Raw genomic sequence first — 18,131 nt, 5'->3', positions numbered from 1 at the left:
GGGGGGAAGGAAAAAAGGAAAAAGAAATAAAAAGAAAAAAGAGTGGTTTTGTCGCACATTTCTCTCTCACACCCAATGATTTGAGGAGCCTACAAGGAGCCAGGTGGCTTCAGAGCAGAGAACAATCACAGAAAGATCCTTCACCTTTCCAGCAATGGAAAGAGTCCACAGAGCATGGAGAAACTCTGAATCTGTTGCCTACCCACTTACTCAGGTGTAAGAAAAGACCTGCCAAAAGAGGGTTAAATCCTACAGAGCCTCTTCACTTCTGGTGCTACAAAGAGCAGGGTAGGGACAGTGCTTGCAGCTAACATGGGACCGGGTGGGAAGAACAGGACCCAGCAGCACTATCATAAACAACAAAATAACTGGGATTGCCAAGATTTTGAATGAGAAAATTCTGTATCTATACAACTAATTTTCCCATGGATCTTATTAATCTAAATCCATATATTAAGCGTGCTGACTGACACACAGTGAATAGCTCAATAATTTCTTCCATTCCAGAAAATACAACCCTATATAAAGTTCAAACTTAACTTGACATAAAATTGGCTTGAACGTCGGCCTCAACTTTAAAACATTTGGAAAAATGTCTCCATCCAAAATGATAACTTAAACTACCATAGGAGAATATAGGAGGGGAAAACCACAGCCCAACTCAAAAGCAATACATAAACACACTACCTAACCTGCTCATTAAAAAGTTGTGTGAATTTTGGAGTATGTTTTTCTACAATGGAGTTCCTTCAGGTCTCAATAATCCGTAAGAATTAACCGAATTAAAATCATACACAGAAAAGCTCAATTTTTTTTTTTGTCAGATTTCCTTCTGATAAATTTACTTTTGACATTTAGAAGTGGAATCGGCACCTACTTTACTAAACATTAACAAATTTTCTATACCAAGTGACTGGGAAAAACAGTACAACCCAGCATTACTCATCTATTTTTTTCCTTTAAATCAGATTATGTGCATTGTGTTTAACTTTGAAAACCACAGTTCCCAAGTGAATGCGACGAAACTGAAAGACTGATAAATCCAGAATATTTTCTTTATGCAAGGAGGTATCATGGACTGCAATTAGTGACCATGAAGTAATCAACTTTGTGTCTCGTGCCTCTCATCTCCTTGCTGGAGCAGCTTGCAGTAACCTTACACTCCGAGGTGCCTGGTGGATACAACAACATTTTCTTCCAGCTTTTATGCTCAAATGGAGCCGATTAAAACAACACTGGAAAACCTGAGTGTGAAAACTAACCAACCATACTGCCTTTCTTCGAAATACAAAGTAGCTCATGTAAGGGCTTGTTGAGACTGGTTTATATTAATCTATACTGAAAATTATAATAATAGTGAATTTTACATTTCTTTCCTACATTTAATGATCAGTAGTAGAATTTTACTGGATTCACTAATCCATATAAAATCAAATTCAAACTACACAGTTGCTGCCACTGTTTATGTCAGCAATGATGATTTACAGGTGTTCAGATGTTTGCGAATAAACTTAATTGAAAACTGTAAATCACCATATACTCAAAATCGGCAGTAAAAAAAAAAAAGCGTATCAGCATCCCAAGACAACAGAAGGAATTGAAAATGAGCAGCCTTCTGCAACTGAAAGCTTTTTTCCAGCCGACAAACAGGAAAAGCTAGTGACTCAGCTCACTCAGATTTCATAGTAAGCTTGTGCATTAAGTAAATGAGTATTTCATATATACCTAAAGAGAGCATACGTAGTGTTCCACGTACAAATAGATTACGTGGCCCTGTTGTAAACAGCCCTAACATCATTCAAAGAGATGCAACCAAGGAAAATGGACTGAAGAGGTGAGGGGTATGACAATGGGAAACCAGAAGATGAACCAAATATGTAGCAGGAGTCTTGCTAGCATTTTGCCTTTTATTAAAATCAAATCAGTTTAATATTAGGATTATAAGTCGAACAGTTAGGCTTCCTCACCACCTCCAAGTCATCATACAGATCAGAAATTACTTGCCTGGAAGAAACAAGCAAGAGCCTAAGCTAACATGGAAACCATGTGGAGAAATAAAAAAAAAATCTAGAGAGAAAGGCTCCTTATTAGTCCCCATACTTCCCTGACATGGACATCGCCCATATGTACATTCATGCTGTGGGTACAACAACCAACAAAACCCAGGCAACTTCAGGCTCACCACAGTCCGTAGGGCTGCTGCATGTCCTGCATGCCCAAGGTCCTCCTCTGAATCCCCGGAAGCCTTCAGGATGTGGGGAAGAAGGAAGAGGGCACACTGGAAATACGCACGTGAACAAACTGTTTCCAAGGCAGGCAGTGGCTGTTCTCTTCCCCTTCTCTGCGGAGCACTTGCCTCCATGCACACCCACACCACGCCTGCCTCCCAAACAATCTCCTCCCCAGTGTCACCTTTCACCTGAAGATGGTCTCCAAGAGTCTCCAAATGGACAAAGACCAAGACTTAGAGAGAAGTTCATGGGGTAGATCCATGCACCTCTCAAATAAACCTTTCCATTCTGGTGGCCACCAATGTTGCTGGACCAGATTGAGGGTGGGTGGAGGAGGCACACAGCTCATACTGCCCTCCTTTTGGGGAGGGCGACAAGAAAGGAAACCTCTCCCCATCCCGTCACAGCCACCACTGTCCCTCCCTCTGGGCCCGGGGTTTTCAATCCCAATGTGGAGGGCTCTTTGCCCAAAGAGACAGCACAGATAAGAGTACCAAACCGCAGAATACCCTCATGAAATGGGCAACTGCTGAAGTTTATGCAGGCTGGTCTAAAAAATAAAGGAAAAAAAAAAGACTATCAAATCGAAAGAAAGCAAAGCAGGTAAGAACAAAGCCTGTGATGAAGTCATGGAAATGAAAAGATCTCATCTCAGCCGGTGACTGAGGAGAGCAGAAGAGTTAGGACTCGTACCATCCGTTTTCGCGAAGAGTTGCCAGACAATATGCTTGTTTTCACGAATGCTGCTGACAAAAACACTCACATATTGAATTGTATTTCCCTAGTACCTTTTGTCTATGTACAATGGATATGCACAATGTTTATTCTTCTGGGTTTGATGCTTTTTTGCAGGGACAGTTACATACTTTTCCGAAACCTCTCTCTGCAAAATGAACATAGGTTTTCAAATGCATTGAGTTGTACACAAGGAGCATTTTCTGGTAGCAGATACAATTCTCCTGAACTGGATCCTTTTAAGTCAGATGCATTTCCTTTGAATACACAATTTCCTTCTCTACATAATTCTTCACTACACTCCTCTTATAATTTCATAAATATCTAAACAGTTTAAAGATAGTTGGTATAGATATGCACAATATTTTTTTAGCCCTGACTCATTAATTCCACCATATTTTAGCTTTAACAAAAATGGTATGTCCAAGTTTTTGTTCATGACTCATGTAATGAAATAGCTAATGATTAAAAAAAAAAATTCTGTTTATTTATTGAAAATATTCTCCAACCTATAGAGGAAACAAAAGAAGTCAAACGTACCCCTCAGAACACGTTTAACATTTTTCCATTAGAAAAATGGCATTGCCTTACAGAGAAGAATGAAACATCTTCACGTAGCAGGGTTACCGCACACACAGTACGGAGGCAATTCCTTTGCTGGAAGAACAAAGTGCACCAGTCTACACAATACAAAGTATCATTCTATCTGAATTTGATAATCATAGAATCATAGAATACCTGGTTGGAAGGGAACACAAGGATCATCTGGTCCAACCTTATAATAATCTTATTTCCCTCTTTCTATCGTGGCCTCCTTTCAATATTTAAATATTTAGGGTAGGACAGCATAAAGCAGAAGAACTATACAATTAACAGTTCAAAATAAACATTTAGGTGCAGGTAATATTGGAATGTGTATCTCTGACACAAAATCACTCACGAAAGCTGCACCAAAACTTCCCACTGGTGTGAAGTGTTGAGTTTCTATCAAATTAACAGGGTGTTGGAAGTGTTCTATAAGCAATCAAAACAAACAAAAAATCCTAGAAACTACATCATGCTTGCACGACATACCACCAACCTGTTCAGGAAACAGATTTTTTTAAAAACAGAGAAAAATAGGTCTTGCAGGAGTCTCGAGAGATACCCTGTCCATCTGCCTACCTCAAAGCAGAATCAATTCTGCCGTAACTGTTCCTGCTAAAGGTTGGTTTAACATGTTCATAAACACTTCTGAAAGCGGGGAATACACAACCACCACCCAAGCAATCTATGCTGCCAGACCATTATAAAGCTTTTTTTCCTAAAATCTGAACTAAATCTCCTTTGTTCCTATTGCACTATTTCCTTCCTCTTTGCAGACAAAGTTTGCACATCTCTTATTTTTCCCCTCCCTCAGCGTTTTTCCCCCTACCATAAACAACCTCCATTTTCTTTAACTTTTTCTGCTAAATCATGTTTTTGAGACCTCTAATGAATCATGTCATTCTCCCCAGTGACTCTCTCTCATTGTTCCTCACTATTTCTGGTGCGATGTCCAAAACGGGATCCAGTTGGATCCCGCTCTAGTTGTGCGCAGTTACAGACTGACCATTTCCTACGGTCTTCTACGGTGAATTTAAAAACCACCACCAAGCCTCGCCCCCCTCCTGCCCCCAGTTCCTACTGCTACACAAACTGGCCTACCAAGCGTGTAAGGAACATGCAATGCAAGCATCTGCACCGCTCACCTGTTTTTGAGATGTGCCGCCAGGTCACATCGCTGCATGACTTCCTGACATACAGAAGAGAAGGGGCACAAAACAAATAGCTTGTCTAACAGTTTATGAACAAGAATGCTGGATTTTTTGCAGAGTTTAAAATGGAGTCTCTTTCGATCCAGCGGGCAGAAATCCTTCTCCTGCAGAAAGTTCCTTAGGCACTTGTAGCAGAAAGTGTGTCCACAGGGAGTGTCCAATGGCTGCAACAAGGGCTGAAGGCAAATGTGGCAGACCAAGTCATCGTCTACTTCATTCTGGTAGTTGTAGAGGTGGTTCTCCCTTGTCCAGTGCTGCTGGCCACACTCGAAGCACAGAGGGTCCAAGGAGGCATTCTGCTCCACCGAAGCCATGTCGTCACCTGTAGTCCCCATTGTACAGCTAAGAAGGCTGATGGATCCTCCTCCTCCTCCTCCTCATAGGATGGGGTTGCTCATGTAAAGCTCAGATGGAAGCAACTTCTTCCAGCGTGACTTACGCCCTTCAGTCAAGTGTCATTTTCTGCAACAAATAAAGAAATAAAAATTATTCATTTTGCATGAATTATGAAAGTTCTTGTCAGAATTTTTTACTTCTGGGTTTACCAAAACACAACAGCTAGACAGATTAAGAGAATATTCCTGTTTTCTGTAAATTTGTCATAGAAGAGAGCAACAAAAAAAATCTGTAAGTACAATTCCTTTTACAACATAAACGTTTTACGGCTTCATAACAGCTGCTGCACTGCAGTTTTCACCTGCAAGATGACCAGTCTGTGACAGCAAGGACACCGCATTATGCAGTGTCACACTAGAAGCATGCAATTAGTGTCTAGCACAAAAATACCCTATTGTGGAATAATGGTTATATGACCAAGTAATTTAATGTGTTCTTTAATATGAGATTATGATTTTAATCTGGTCCTACTCTCTTTTTTGGATTTTGACTATTAATGCAGAATATTACACATTACAGGTCTAAATACATTGCATTAAAAATAACAGCAACAAACCACTTACCTTGTTCTTTCCATTAGTAATATTACATATATGTCACCACTTACCTTCAGGTTTTCTCTGTGGGTTGCTACACAGTAAGAGGGACTGATTCTATCCAGTATGCCACATTTGATTTAGTACAGAGGCCAGTAATAAAAACATGGAATAAACTAATCATATGAAGCTATAGGTTCCAAACAACTAACCTGTTTTGCTTTTTATCTATCAAAATTACAGCATACTCAATGCGACGATAATCACGTCAGTCAAAGGACTGTAGGTCTGTCACTGTGGGATTTATTTTCTAAACTTTGTAAGTTACTAAACTTTGCCCTCTTAAAATAGCTACCTGGTCAGGAAACTGTGCAGCCGTCAGTCTGCAATTTCAAACACTAAATCCTTACCCCTCCCAACCTTATTTACCCTTCTCTCCCTTACAAAATCACATTGCTTGACACTCATAACAAGATGATTTAGAAAATAAAACAAATTTTCTCACATTCTTAAGAGACCTCCTAATTCGTTAGTTTTGGTAAATGTTCTCGGGGGGGGGGGGGGGGGGTCAAATTTGAGCAATGCTTACTTTGTGCCTAAATTCTTTATTGTAATTCAGCAAGCAACACTCACGACAGACGCTTACTGTGTTCTAGCAGAGTAGTAGCAAGCATACAGAGAAATGAGAACTGCTAGTCTAGGTACCAGCCCATCATCTTTATTTTTAGCTGCCGAAATGTAATCATAAATATATTCTGAAATTCATGTGGAATTTCACCATGTCTTACTTTTTAAGAGAATCCCTGTGTTTCAGGTTTTGCCCCTTAACCTCGCACAGCCAAGCACAAGACTTAGAGCACATTTTACAGGGATTATTATATCCTTTGACGCAAAAAGGATTAAATAGTAATTTGTAATCCAGGCTTCTACTCTGCCGTGGAAAATGATGCTCGTAGTACATAATGTGCACCTTCTGGAAAGGATTTCACGAGGGAAGAGCATAGCGGTTCTTTGTTACTGGAGACTAAGAATGCAAAAGGAGACCCCAAAAGAGATTACTCAAAACCCAGTCTTAAACGTTATTATGTAAGAGTTCAAAGATTGGAGAGCAGATAAGGAGAGCTGCGCACGGGGCCCTCGTGCTCAAACCGCAGCGCTCTCGCTCTGCGTTCATCCTACTGGATTAATGCAGAAGGGATGAGACCCGTCTAATGGCTGTCCTTTATGTAACGCAAAATAAACCAGATAAATGTTCTAGAAAAACAGTGCATTGTTTTGCGACTTTACCAAATTATTTTGCCACCGAGGGCACTAGGAGAGGAACACGCGGTGTGTGTCATATTGCACTTGGTTGGGGGTACCAGCAGCACTAACAGGCAGGGCAGAGGAAAGGGACATGCAGAACAGGCAGAGAAAGCCATTTTAAGAGTGTATTGCCCAAATGCTAGACCCACTCCTACTATTGACTATGACCGGGACTATTCCTCCTCCTCCAAGTAACGCAGGTCCCAAGAAAGGAGCATGTCCTACATCAGCAAGGCTATGGAAACATCTGGGGACCATTCTGTGTACCGCAGTTATGGAGCTCCAGTTATGGACCTCTGACAGCGAGCACCCTGAATTCGCCTTCTCGAAGGCTTCTAGCATTGCTATTCTTGAAGTCTACCTGACTCACATGGCAGTCTGCTACAGAGCACCAGGCAGCGTCATACAATAAATATACCCGTGAGAATCTTTGACCATATACTTCTACGGTCAAAGATACCTGCACCCCTCTTTTGGAAGGTTGTAATTAAATCCTTTTGCGTCTTAAAAACTTTTTAAAATAGCTTACTATAAATTTTGAACAAAAAGTAAAATAAGAAAAGTTACTGAGAGATGAGACTTTCACTGTCATGTTTTAAATTATCATGACAAGCCTTCTTTCTTAGGAAAGGTATATCCAGAGACAAGCTTTATTTACTGAAATCACAAGAGTTTGTCCTCAGTGAAACACAGGCAGTCACTCTATTGCCCACCACTGAAGGAGGTGAGCAGACAGACCTGTTCCTATGACTGCCCGATCCCAGCGTCTTAATGCTCCTGGTGCAGGGACAAGTGCCTTTGGCTGTGCTTTGCTGCAGAGGTGCCACTTCAGGCCAGGGGCAGGCTGTTTCTGCAGGCTGCTGACATTCCCTCTAGCCGCTCTGCAGCACCATCATTGCCCTGTTAGCTTAAACCATCAATAAATACCCTATAAACTAACCCCACCACATTTTCCGCAGCTGACGTGACCACCCTTCCACCACCTCTCTGCCAGCAGAGCTGCGGGAGAAATAGATAGTGGATTACAACACGAAGATTAAAAAAAAAAAAAACAAAAAAAAAAAAAAACCAAAAAACACAAAACACTACCACCACAAAAAAAAAAAAAAAACACCCCGAAAAAACCCCATCAAGATTTCTTCACTTTCACACTGCTGTCTGCCTCCTTCACTGCTGTGCTGCATTTGGGGCAAGTCTGTTCCATGGCTGAGGAATCAGTCACCAAGTTTTGTACTGATTATATACCACAGCTGCCTAATTACCAATTCCAAGGTTTTTTACAGGCTATTCCCAGTGCAAAATATCAACTGATTTACAAAGTCCACAAACACAGTACTTGTGCTCTGAGCAACAACCGGGATGGCAGGCAGGGTCTAAGTCTCACTGATGTAAAGGCACTATATCCCTGAAATCCACAATACCTGAGCACTGCCATTTATAATACCCTACTTCAACCCCCTTTATGCATCCCTTATATTATTTGCTGTATCTCTTATCACTGCAGATCACCAGCTCCACAAGACGGTATCAGCTCAGGAAAGCTGCAAACAGGAAAAATAGTCAGAATTATAAAAAATATAAAGAGGCTAAAAGAGCCAGCCAGGCCTGTTGTTCAAGTCATATAATTCCCTAGGAAATAATTCTCCCGGGACTTCATTACAAAAGCCGAACAGTGCAGGTGGTGCATTGTTTTAAATCACAATCCACCTGGGAACAGGGTAAGACTGGACATCCAACTGTGCAAATTTTTATTTTATTTTTTTAAGTGGAGTGTGCATGAGAGCGATTTTAGACTGAAAAAGACAGTCTTATCCTTAGGCCTCCTCTAGTTCTGACTTATTGATTCAACTAACATTCTTTGGAGAAGCTTGACACATTTTTACAAAAGCGTAAGATGTCAGGCTTTATACCTACATCAGATTTCATGATGTTTATTCCTTCTGTCTGAATGGGCACTATAAAAAAAACAAAACCCACAAGCACACCGGAATTGTAGGAATAACAGCCTTTTTACTATGGTTGTCTTTTTTACATAAGTCACAAATAATTAATACTAGTTTCAGTTTGAAGTTAATGGAAATACACATTTTGCAATGAATGCTCTCAGAGATTTAAGTAATCTATTTCTAAATTCTCTTATTAAAATCCTGGAGATTCAGAGCCCATTAACTGACTGTTCAAAGTTTTACAAAAAATCTGACTATACCCCAGAAGCAAACAACCAAGGAAAATATCCATCTTACCAACTAATCTCTCTAAAAATTATCTTTAATATACCACAATTTCCTATTTTGTTTACTACCCTATGCAATTTCCTCAACCAAAAGTAAAGGTCAAAAGAACACCCTTTGATGAATGACACTCCTGTTCCTTTGCTGGACTCCGGTGTCCCTGTATCCCAAAACAGCTGAGATGCAGATCTCTCAGTTCTGTGGCTAACAATGCTCCACGCCAGAATGGACATCATCTCACTGAGATGTATCTAACCAATGAATTAATGCCTAATTTATAATGTGTATCTTAAACCAACTGCAGGTGAGAAAATGTCCACCTGTATTTCCTCTCGATTCAATGCCACCGGGTGCTGGCTGCTTCTTCTCATCCCAGAGGGCTCAAAATTTTGCTGCCTGCTGGCAGCACAGGAATGTCTCAGCACATCCCTTTCTTACCTCTCCGCAGTGAAGAAAGGGAGGGTATGGAAAGAAGTTATAACAGCTATGGTGAAGGTTTCATATGGTCCTAAACTCAGGCAGTCCTTTCCTGGTCAGCCAGATTTGTACTTGCAAGGCAACACATATCGATCAATAACTCTGAACAACAGTATAGTCATCACCCGGGACTTCAGGAAAGGTTGGCCTTAAATTTAAAATGTCACAGGACTTCTGAAGTCTGTTCGCCATGGCACCTGAACACCCAAGCTAGCTAGGAAGGATCTCAGGGTACCCAAATTCCCCTGCGTTGTCCAAACACTAGGGCTGTGAACAGGATCTCTTAGCAGCCAGGAGTGGATCAACACAAGCTCCGGGAGAGGGAAACTAGACAGTGGTTACATCCATTGCTTAAAACCACATCATAACCGATTAAAAATTAGTTCTTAGTTCGCAGTCCAGTATCCTTCACAGGAATGACAGCATCAGGCTGATGATTCATAACTGTTTTCAAAGCAGACCCTAGCTCGAGTGGAAGAATAAAAGATAGCAGGAACTGTAATAAAAAACATGATGAGAATAAATAGCTGGCAGACAGCACTAGAGGGGAAAAGTGTTATTCCACATCTTCCAGTAAGCGTGACCTAGCTCATTAGATACAATCTCCACTTTAATATTAAAGCCATACAGCAAACAAGTGAAGCAGAACTAGCAACTTGTATTGACTTTACAATATCCATGTTAATTATACCGATATCTGAGGGCTGCACTGTCCTCAAGCACTGAACCCCAGTTCGATTCTAGTCCAAGTTTATAAGACAGTAATCCTGTTAGACTCTTGCTCTTTTGAAAATGCAAACAACTGAAATTGTTGTCAAAAGATGGCATCTGGCAGCTGAAAGTCAGGAAAAAACCTATGAGAGATGGGCAAAGCACAGCAATTAGACTGGGACAGATTTCTGCTAATGCTGCAAGCCACACTGTCACCGCATGCCAATTATCCAATATACCTGGCTTTTGTACCAACGAGCAACCCTTTTCCATGTTTTTTTAAGTTGTTCAGCAGAATGACAGGAATTTTTATATTCAAACTAAACAAAATTATGCCTGAACGGTGGCTTTGTTCCACTGAACCACAACCAGGCAAGGCTGGGCTTGCAGTAAAACCATCTCTCCACTGATTATTTCTTTGTCTCTGTGCTTGTCTTTTTGCTCCATCAAAGCAATGCCCACACAGAGAAGGTGTCAGCCCTATACCAGATGTTGATGCGGCATCATCGCTGCAAAGGCAGAGGGTCGCAGGTGATGCTTCTCCTTCCCCACCTCAGGGGTGTGGGTTGTTACATGCAATATCCTAAAAAAGATGTGCATGCATGCTCCCCTTGCTGGGTATTTCTGGAGTACGGCCTTTTTCAGGCTGCGAAATGAAATCATGCTTAAATCTGGCAAATAAGGAGCGCTTGGGAAAATTAATAGGACCGTAAGTTGTGTTCGGTGTTTGTGGAGTGCAGCGTTTCCGTGGCAACGGGGGGCTACGGGCTTTAATTACCGCTGCGACGTTAAGGGCCTCGCTGTACAGCGGCGAGCGTGAGACGCTGCCAGGTGGGGGAACCGGCAGGAGGAATGCCTGCGCTGCTCTCTCTGCCCTGCGGCTGCCCGTGGAGGTTTAGGGGGTCTGAGCAACCATCACACCAGGGAAGGAAAAGATGTAAAGAAAGGGGAAACTGCAAGGCAGCACAAGACTGTCCGACCTTAGGAAAGAAGATGAATGACACCCATCTCCCAAAACCAGCACCTCAAACCCAGGGATGCTCAACACCAGGGGATGACGGGAGGAAAGAGAAGGACGCGGTGCCCGGAGGTAAAACAACTGGCCAGAAGGTTTTGTTCAAACACGCGAAGATCATCCTGCAGCCATTTTCTACGATGCAAATGGAATGGCTTCTATTTTGGGACCAGGAGATTAAAATAGCTTTACTTTAGTCAAATCGGTCTCGGACAAGACAGGGAAGATGAGGATTATGACCCTACAGAAATCTCTGCAACGAAATATCCATCCTTTATAGCAAATACAGAGCTACAGTCAATAAATTGTCTCAGAATAGAAGAAAAGGAGACAAGAGCATGAATCTTTAACGAAGATACATCTATGCATCTACAGATCAAACTTTGCATATTCCTACTGAACAAGAGGAGCGCTGAAAAAGGAGGAGGTAAAACGCACAAGCCAAGCTAGATGAGAGTCGCCCAGGTTCAGATGCCCGGGCTGCTTTCCTGGCCTGCAGGAAGCCTGAACCCCCCCGGAGGAGAAAGGACTTGAAATTGCACCCCCTCCTCCGCAGGCACGGCAGCCACTGCTGCTCACCTCACTCAAGGTCTCGCTCACAAGTGTTTGCCCTTCTTTGCCATCCTGTTTCACAAGAGAGGCGGTGGCCGCCTTTACAGTTTGCAAGAAGATCCATTTTCTGTGGGTACATTCAATTTTCTGCTGAGCGGAAAGAGAAAAGCCTGTTTCTGGGAGCTAACCCTGCTTGGTGTCAGAAGCCACTCCACCGCAGGAACACCCAAATGCAGGACAAGTGCCTGTGGGCTCGAGATGCTGCGAGGTCTCCCAACAAGCGAGCAGGTTTGCAACTTTTAGGCCTGAGCATATAAAACAATTCTCCACGAAACCTCCTTCAAGCTCCTAAATCCCTTCTGGGATTTTGCAGCAGTGAAAAAAAATAAATAAAAAGAAGCAAAGTAAAATGAAATGAAAATAACCCACACTTACCTGCCGGTAGAGCCAAAGACCAGTTTCCTCCCTAGTGCAAAGAGCGTAACAGAAGCAGTATCTCATTACTGCTGTTGTAACAGGTGGGCTTTTACATCCAATGGGAGCAAAAAAAGTACCCCAACAGTCAAAAATCCATGACAAGGAGACAATTAGCAAGGCTTTCTTCTCACTGATGGAGCAGAGGAGAAAGGCAAGAAAGAGTAAAACATTTGCTTATCCGCCATGGTTATTTTCTGCAGTGCAATCTGTCCACCAGCCCTTGCCATATGTGCCACCCTTTCTGTTTGAGAAATGAAGGCAGCAGAAAGCTGTCCATCAAGATGCTAAACCTTCTGGAAAGCCCTCCCCTATGCACTTTGCCCTGAAACGGGGACTTTCATGGATGAACAGAAAACACTTAACTAGATTAAACGTAGCTGGTTCCTGGTTATGCACAGAGAGAATTTGATTTGATTAATTCAAATTTTAAGGAGCTGAAGTGATTCAAAGAAAATGAAGAAGGAAGCGGTGAGCTATGTTCCTTTCTTCTATGCTCTTCATAGTGCTCTGCACTATGGGTGTGCATGGAGGAAATTCAGGGAGACAACACTTGGATTAATCACAAAATGGTTTTGATGACAGAGAGAAGCTGGGGGTGGAGGGGTGGAAAGAAGGATAAAAGAACTTTCTGGGTAGTTAAATCACAGGACTAACTATTTTCAGGGAGAAACACCAGCCCCATCTCTTCCTTTGGGCGTACGCCACCTTGCCTAACGTGTTACAGCTGGTTTCCTGCATCAACGACAACCCAAGTGATGGTGGAAAGCTATTTTGAAAGGTAAACTATGCTGTTACTAAGCAGTTCTTTAGCTCAGCCACATCATGAAAAAAATGAAGCTACCCCCTACTAAGCTAACAAAAAAGAACAATCTCTCTCAAAACAAGGATTTCTAAGATCTGTGCGAGACGGAGCCAAGAGGACACGCTTTAGAGGCGGCTCAGGTAAATGATAAGCCACATGCTGTCCTTGCTCTGCAGGAAAGCAGGCAGAGTCCTCCACAGGAGCGAGTGCCCATCGGCTGCGAGGAACCCATGACAACCCACAGCCAGAGGAAGAAACCTGAAAGTATGGGAGAAAAAATGCAGAGGATGGTCTAGACAGAAGGTTTGCGGCTTCAGCCTCCAGCCTCAACCTGCCAAACAGCACCCCGGCAGCTCAGGAGCATCACTTGGAGAGCTAAGGCAATCCCCTAAACCAGTCTGCCCTGCCTAGAGACTGCTTATTATCTCCCTAATGAAAGAAAACAAACATCGCCACATCAGGACTCTCCAAAAAAGAAGAAAATAAAAGCCTTCTTAAGCTCACATTCAAAACAGTGTTTAACTCGGGCTACCTACATGCAGGCCAAACACCGCACGCAGAGTGACTGGTTCACCTGCGAAACCACCCGGCTTGGTCTGCAGCCCAGTGCGCCCGGGGAGCAGCAGAAAGCTGTGCTGGCTCCGGCCACCCCTTGGCAAGCAGGTGACTCATCCTGAAAGCGCTGCCATGCCTGAGCAGTCCCTGTCTGTGCCTGGGAATGGCTTTAGGATGCCATCCGCTAGCTGCCACTTGAATTAACTCCATGATAAAGGAAAGTTCTTGGATTCTTAACGCTTTAGGGTGATGACTGCGCCTCTCCCTATTAACTCTGCTGAAGACGTTTCGCTTTGCTGCTGTACGTAACTTAATTTCCACCTAATTTCCAGGGAGAAATTTCCTTCTGATTCACGTAAAAAGGTTTATTTTCAGAGCCAGCTGCCTGACCCAGCTTTGAGCACACAGGAAAGGCAGAACGTGACCTGTCCTCATGCTCTTGTATATTTATACAAAATACCCCACGTTATTTTGTAGGACACTTGTCAGAAAATAAAAACTTTACATTGAGATCTTCCGCTTACGCTCCCTGTATGTACATGTACCGTACCTCAGACAGATGTACTCTGTACACAGATACTGAAAATAAATGGCTCCACGCATCATCAGAATTTACATAACACGAACATGTTAGATCTAGAAGCTGTAGTCTTAGATATACAAATAGTATCTTAAATAAAAAACATTTAAATATTTTGTATGTAAACAGGTCTTTACATATACAATAGACGAGTACTTGATCTGGGGCCTCCAGACAGGATTCAGAGGGAAGCGGACATTGAGTTGCCTATGTAAGTCAACTCTGGTTACACAGATTTGACAGAGACAAAGAATATGGAAGCAAAGACAACACTGCCTTTGGTTTTAGTCCAACTGTAGGGATCATATATTCTCCACTTCAGCCCTTGTAATTTCCACAGCCACCAAGAAAGGGTGGAGACATTTGTTGAATTAAAAAAAAAACAACAAAAAACCCTCACGCATTTTTCCTAAAACATTTATCCCCTAACCATGTTTGCCAGCTGTTTATTTCAATTATTTTCCCTATTAGTTTGGCTGACTGCATGCTAAATATATACATACATACATATATATATATAAAAAAAAACCAGAATTCCAGCACCTATCAGACAGGGAGGCTTTTACAGTGCAGTTATTTATCTGCCTGAGGTGCAAAGTTTGGCTGCTGCAGTGTGTCCCCTGAATCCTTTTAGTGCTCTTAGAAAGAAACTACTTCAGTAGGAGCACTGTTGAAAAACAGTCCTTTAAGATTCAAGTGAAAATGTTAGCAAAGATGTATAGTAACACACAGTAAGCCAACAGGTCCTGGTATGTATTCTCAAATGAGTGACGGGGCTAAATATTAAGCAGTAATCTTCTACCTCCCCCTCGCAGAATGAATAATGTGGAGGAGTGAGCACTGAACTGCTGTTACAGTATTTCTGTCCGCTTTCCTTGGTCGTCTCGTTCTCTTTGTTTAAAAAAATAAGATTCCTAAACAAAGGCAGACAAATGAAAATCATTACCTTCTAAGTCAGTAGTACAAATTAAAATAAAATCAAAGAAAAAAATTGACACTAAAGACACGTAAGCGGTAGCACCTATGTAAAATACCAAACTGGTAGCCATATGCAGAAATTATACAGAACATATATATTTATATAACTATAAGTAAAGAAATAAACTAGAATAAAATTGTCCAATAAAAGCACAAGAGGGTTAAGTGTTCTGAGAAGGGTACTTGTCCCACAAGCAAACAGGGGGAAGGGTCAGGAGAAGTTTGGTGGAGTGGGGAGGCATCAGGGCTCCAACTGCTATGCTCATCTAGTGAACAAAAGCTGAGATGTTAAAAAAACGAAGGTCTAGAATTTATGAAAGAAAAATGCATTTGAGTTCTCAGATACTTAATCATGAATTTGCAAAACATATAGAAGACATTTACTCACGGCAGTAGGGAATTCTGGTTCACCACATTTTGGGAAGAGAGTGGAAAAGGAGCGATGCGCTAAAGAGCCCCACCAGGTAGGATGTTCAGATCCCTAACTTCAGGCACCAGTTTTCTGTATCCGTGGTCAAAATGGCTCCAGCAATAGAGGCTGACAGAAGCATGCTACATTGGGAAGGAGCCAACCTTCTCCTCCTCCTCCTCCCTGTCCAATCCCTTCTCAGCACGCTGAAATTTTGCATTTGAGATTCTGTGGGGGATGATACAATTTTCATTTCCTCATTTATTCTATGTATTCAACACTTAAGAGCTAGCTCTTAAAATACCAGTCTTGCTTTGAAGGCTACTACTTCATTAGCATTGCTTTTGGAAAAAGGCCTTTAAGACGCAGACGATTCAGCCTCAGGAGTGCCCATCTTTCTTGCACTCCCTAACCACAATGCTCATTTTCCCAAACCAAGCACTTCTCAACAAGTTAGGTTAGGTTCACAGACATAAAAAATTCAATCTCTCATTTATTTCCATACTTTTTCTGTTACTCCTAACCCATGCTAAACACTTTCACATGTTTTATGCCAGATTCTTAGATGAAACAATTTTTTAAACTTTATAAACCTAGGTTTTTTTAATTGCTATATTGTCCAAGAGCCAGGAACCATCACAGACAACACTCCTAGTGCACTGGGAGCCGTACAAATGAGCCCAAAAGATAATGCTGTCTCTGTGAGATAAGACTCACATTCCCATGGGATATATCTCTTCTTCATAAAGAGGGAGCAGTGCCGGGCCCCAAGGCGATGAGACCCCAGAAGTGCTACACAAGGTCCACTGCCGCTGTAGACACCTGCCGACCCTTCGTACAGAATAAGCAGCAGTAGCAGCTGTGTTGCTAAGGCCAGGTTAACTTAATGCGATGGCACTAGCATGCGATGGAGTGTTTGGAAATAACGTATTTCCAAGCTTCTCTGCTCCTATCAGCAACAATGGGGATTCAAGTAATTAGTCAGAAGTTCAACCTGCAAACTGCCAGTTCACAAAATCCAGGTCAAGTAAGAAATGACTTAAACTTACTACCAAGTTCAGAGCAGTCCAGCGGCTCACAGGAACAGGGTCTAGTGGGTCAAATAGACTATGCCGCAAGTCATTTTCATCTGGCAGAGTTGCTAAAAAGCTAAGGAATACCTAGGAAATGAGTGCACGCTTTATCCTGAGAAGGGTGCCTTCTTCATTAAGCTTGCAATATAGACAAGTATGAGGGAATCCACACAAAAAATTAGTCTGCTCTACGGTTATTAGTTTCCAGCTAGACACAGACATTTGGGTCAGAAAAACAACATTTCGTATTTGTGTAAAGAATTGTTTAATATTGCAATAAAAACCAGCCTAATTTTCACTGGTTTTGAGAGTTAAAAAGCTAATCATTCCAATTTCATGAACCAAGAAGTGGGCAAACAGGGTAATTAAAAGCCATCATCCTGTCCTTTTGGTGTGCAATCTGAAAACCAGAAGTGCAGTCAAGAACACGATAAGATTTTCATTCAAAGGAGACATCTTACTTTAAAAGCAATAGACTCAACTACAAGCAATGCCATCTCTTATCAGTCATAGGGATGAGAACAGAGAAACAATAAATAAAATCCGAGGCAACTAGTCTGCCTCCATATATTGAGTGAATTGTAAAGAAAACATACAGGGAAAAGGAGAGAGTCCTGAAAAGGCCATCCTAGCTGAACAATTTTAAGATGGAAAAGGCAAAACCTTTCACAGAACTGAGAAGTTACACTAGAAAGCTACAGCAATAATGTAACATACTTTGGCTAAAAGGAGTGATTTGCATACATTTCCCTTTATGAACTTCACAACGGGAAATATATGAACTCGGATTTACTGCTTGTCCATACAAACCGGTTTAACTGAACATGAGAGTTTCAATAAGGTTAAATTCTGAACTGACACTTATTTTGTTTTTAAAGCATGTTGTGTTGCTTTAGTTTCAGCCAACCACAACTACTAAATGGAAGTAAATTTAAAGCTAAAAGGGTTTACAAAGAGTCTTGGTTTTTTCCACTAAGTAAATAAAAATAAATCATGGCACCTTTCCCATATGCAATAAAAGATGGATTTTTTTTTTTTTGGACACTGGATTTGGAGAACAGCTCGTCTGCTGGGGCTCCGGCTGGCTGGAGACCCACATTCTCCACTACCCTCCTGACTCCCTTCAGACTTGTGAATGCAACTGAGGGGACGCTTTGGCTCAGAGATTCCTTATCTAGCTGCAAACTGGGGGTCAAAGCATGCGATGAACTAGCTATAAAACCTTGTCCCAAATAATTATTGTAAACATTGGTATACAGCATGCTTAGGGTA

At 41.8% G+C, this 18,131-nt stretch overlaps 1 protein-coding gene across 1 annotated transcript in view; it reads right to left on the bottom strand.

The window, feature by feature from the left end:
- LNX2 (ligand of numb-protein X 2) overlaps nt 1-18,131 on the bottom strand; it is a 53,559-nt gene that overhangs the window by 22,921 nt on the left and 12,507 nt on the right. The window contains exon 3 of the mRNA XM_009327751.1: nt 4,697-5,224. Within this exon, the coding sequence (XP_009326026.1) occupies nt 4,697-5,097 (401 nt within the window). The 5' untranslated portion in view covers nt 5,098-5,224. The remainder of the gene's footprint in view (nt 1-4,696; nt 5,225-18,131) is intronic.

Source organism: Pygoscelis adeliae, unplaced genomic scaffold (genome assembly GCF_000699105.1).
Source record: "Pygoscelis adeliae isolate BGI_AS28 unplaced genomic scaffold, ASM69910v1 Scaffold14, whole genome shotgun sequence".
In the NCBI taxonomy this organism is placed as follows: domain Eukaryota; kingdom Metazoa; phylum Chordata; class Aves; order Sphenisciformes; family Spheniscidae; genus Pygoscelis; species Pygoscelis adeliae.
The sequence above is the reverse complement of the archived record's forward strand: the minus strand, read 5'-3'. Positions and strand labels throughout refer to the sequence as shown.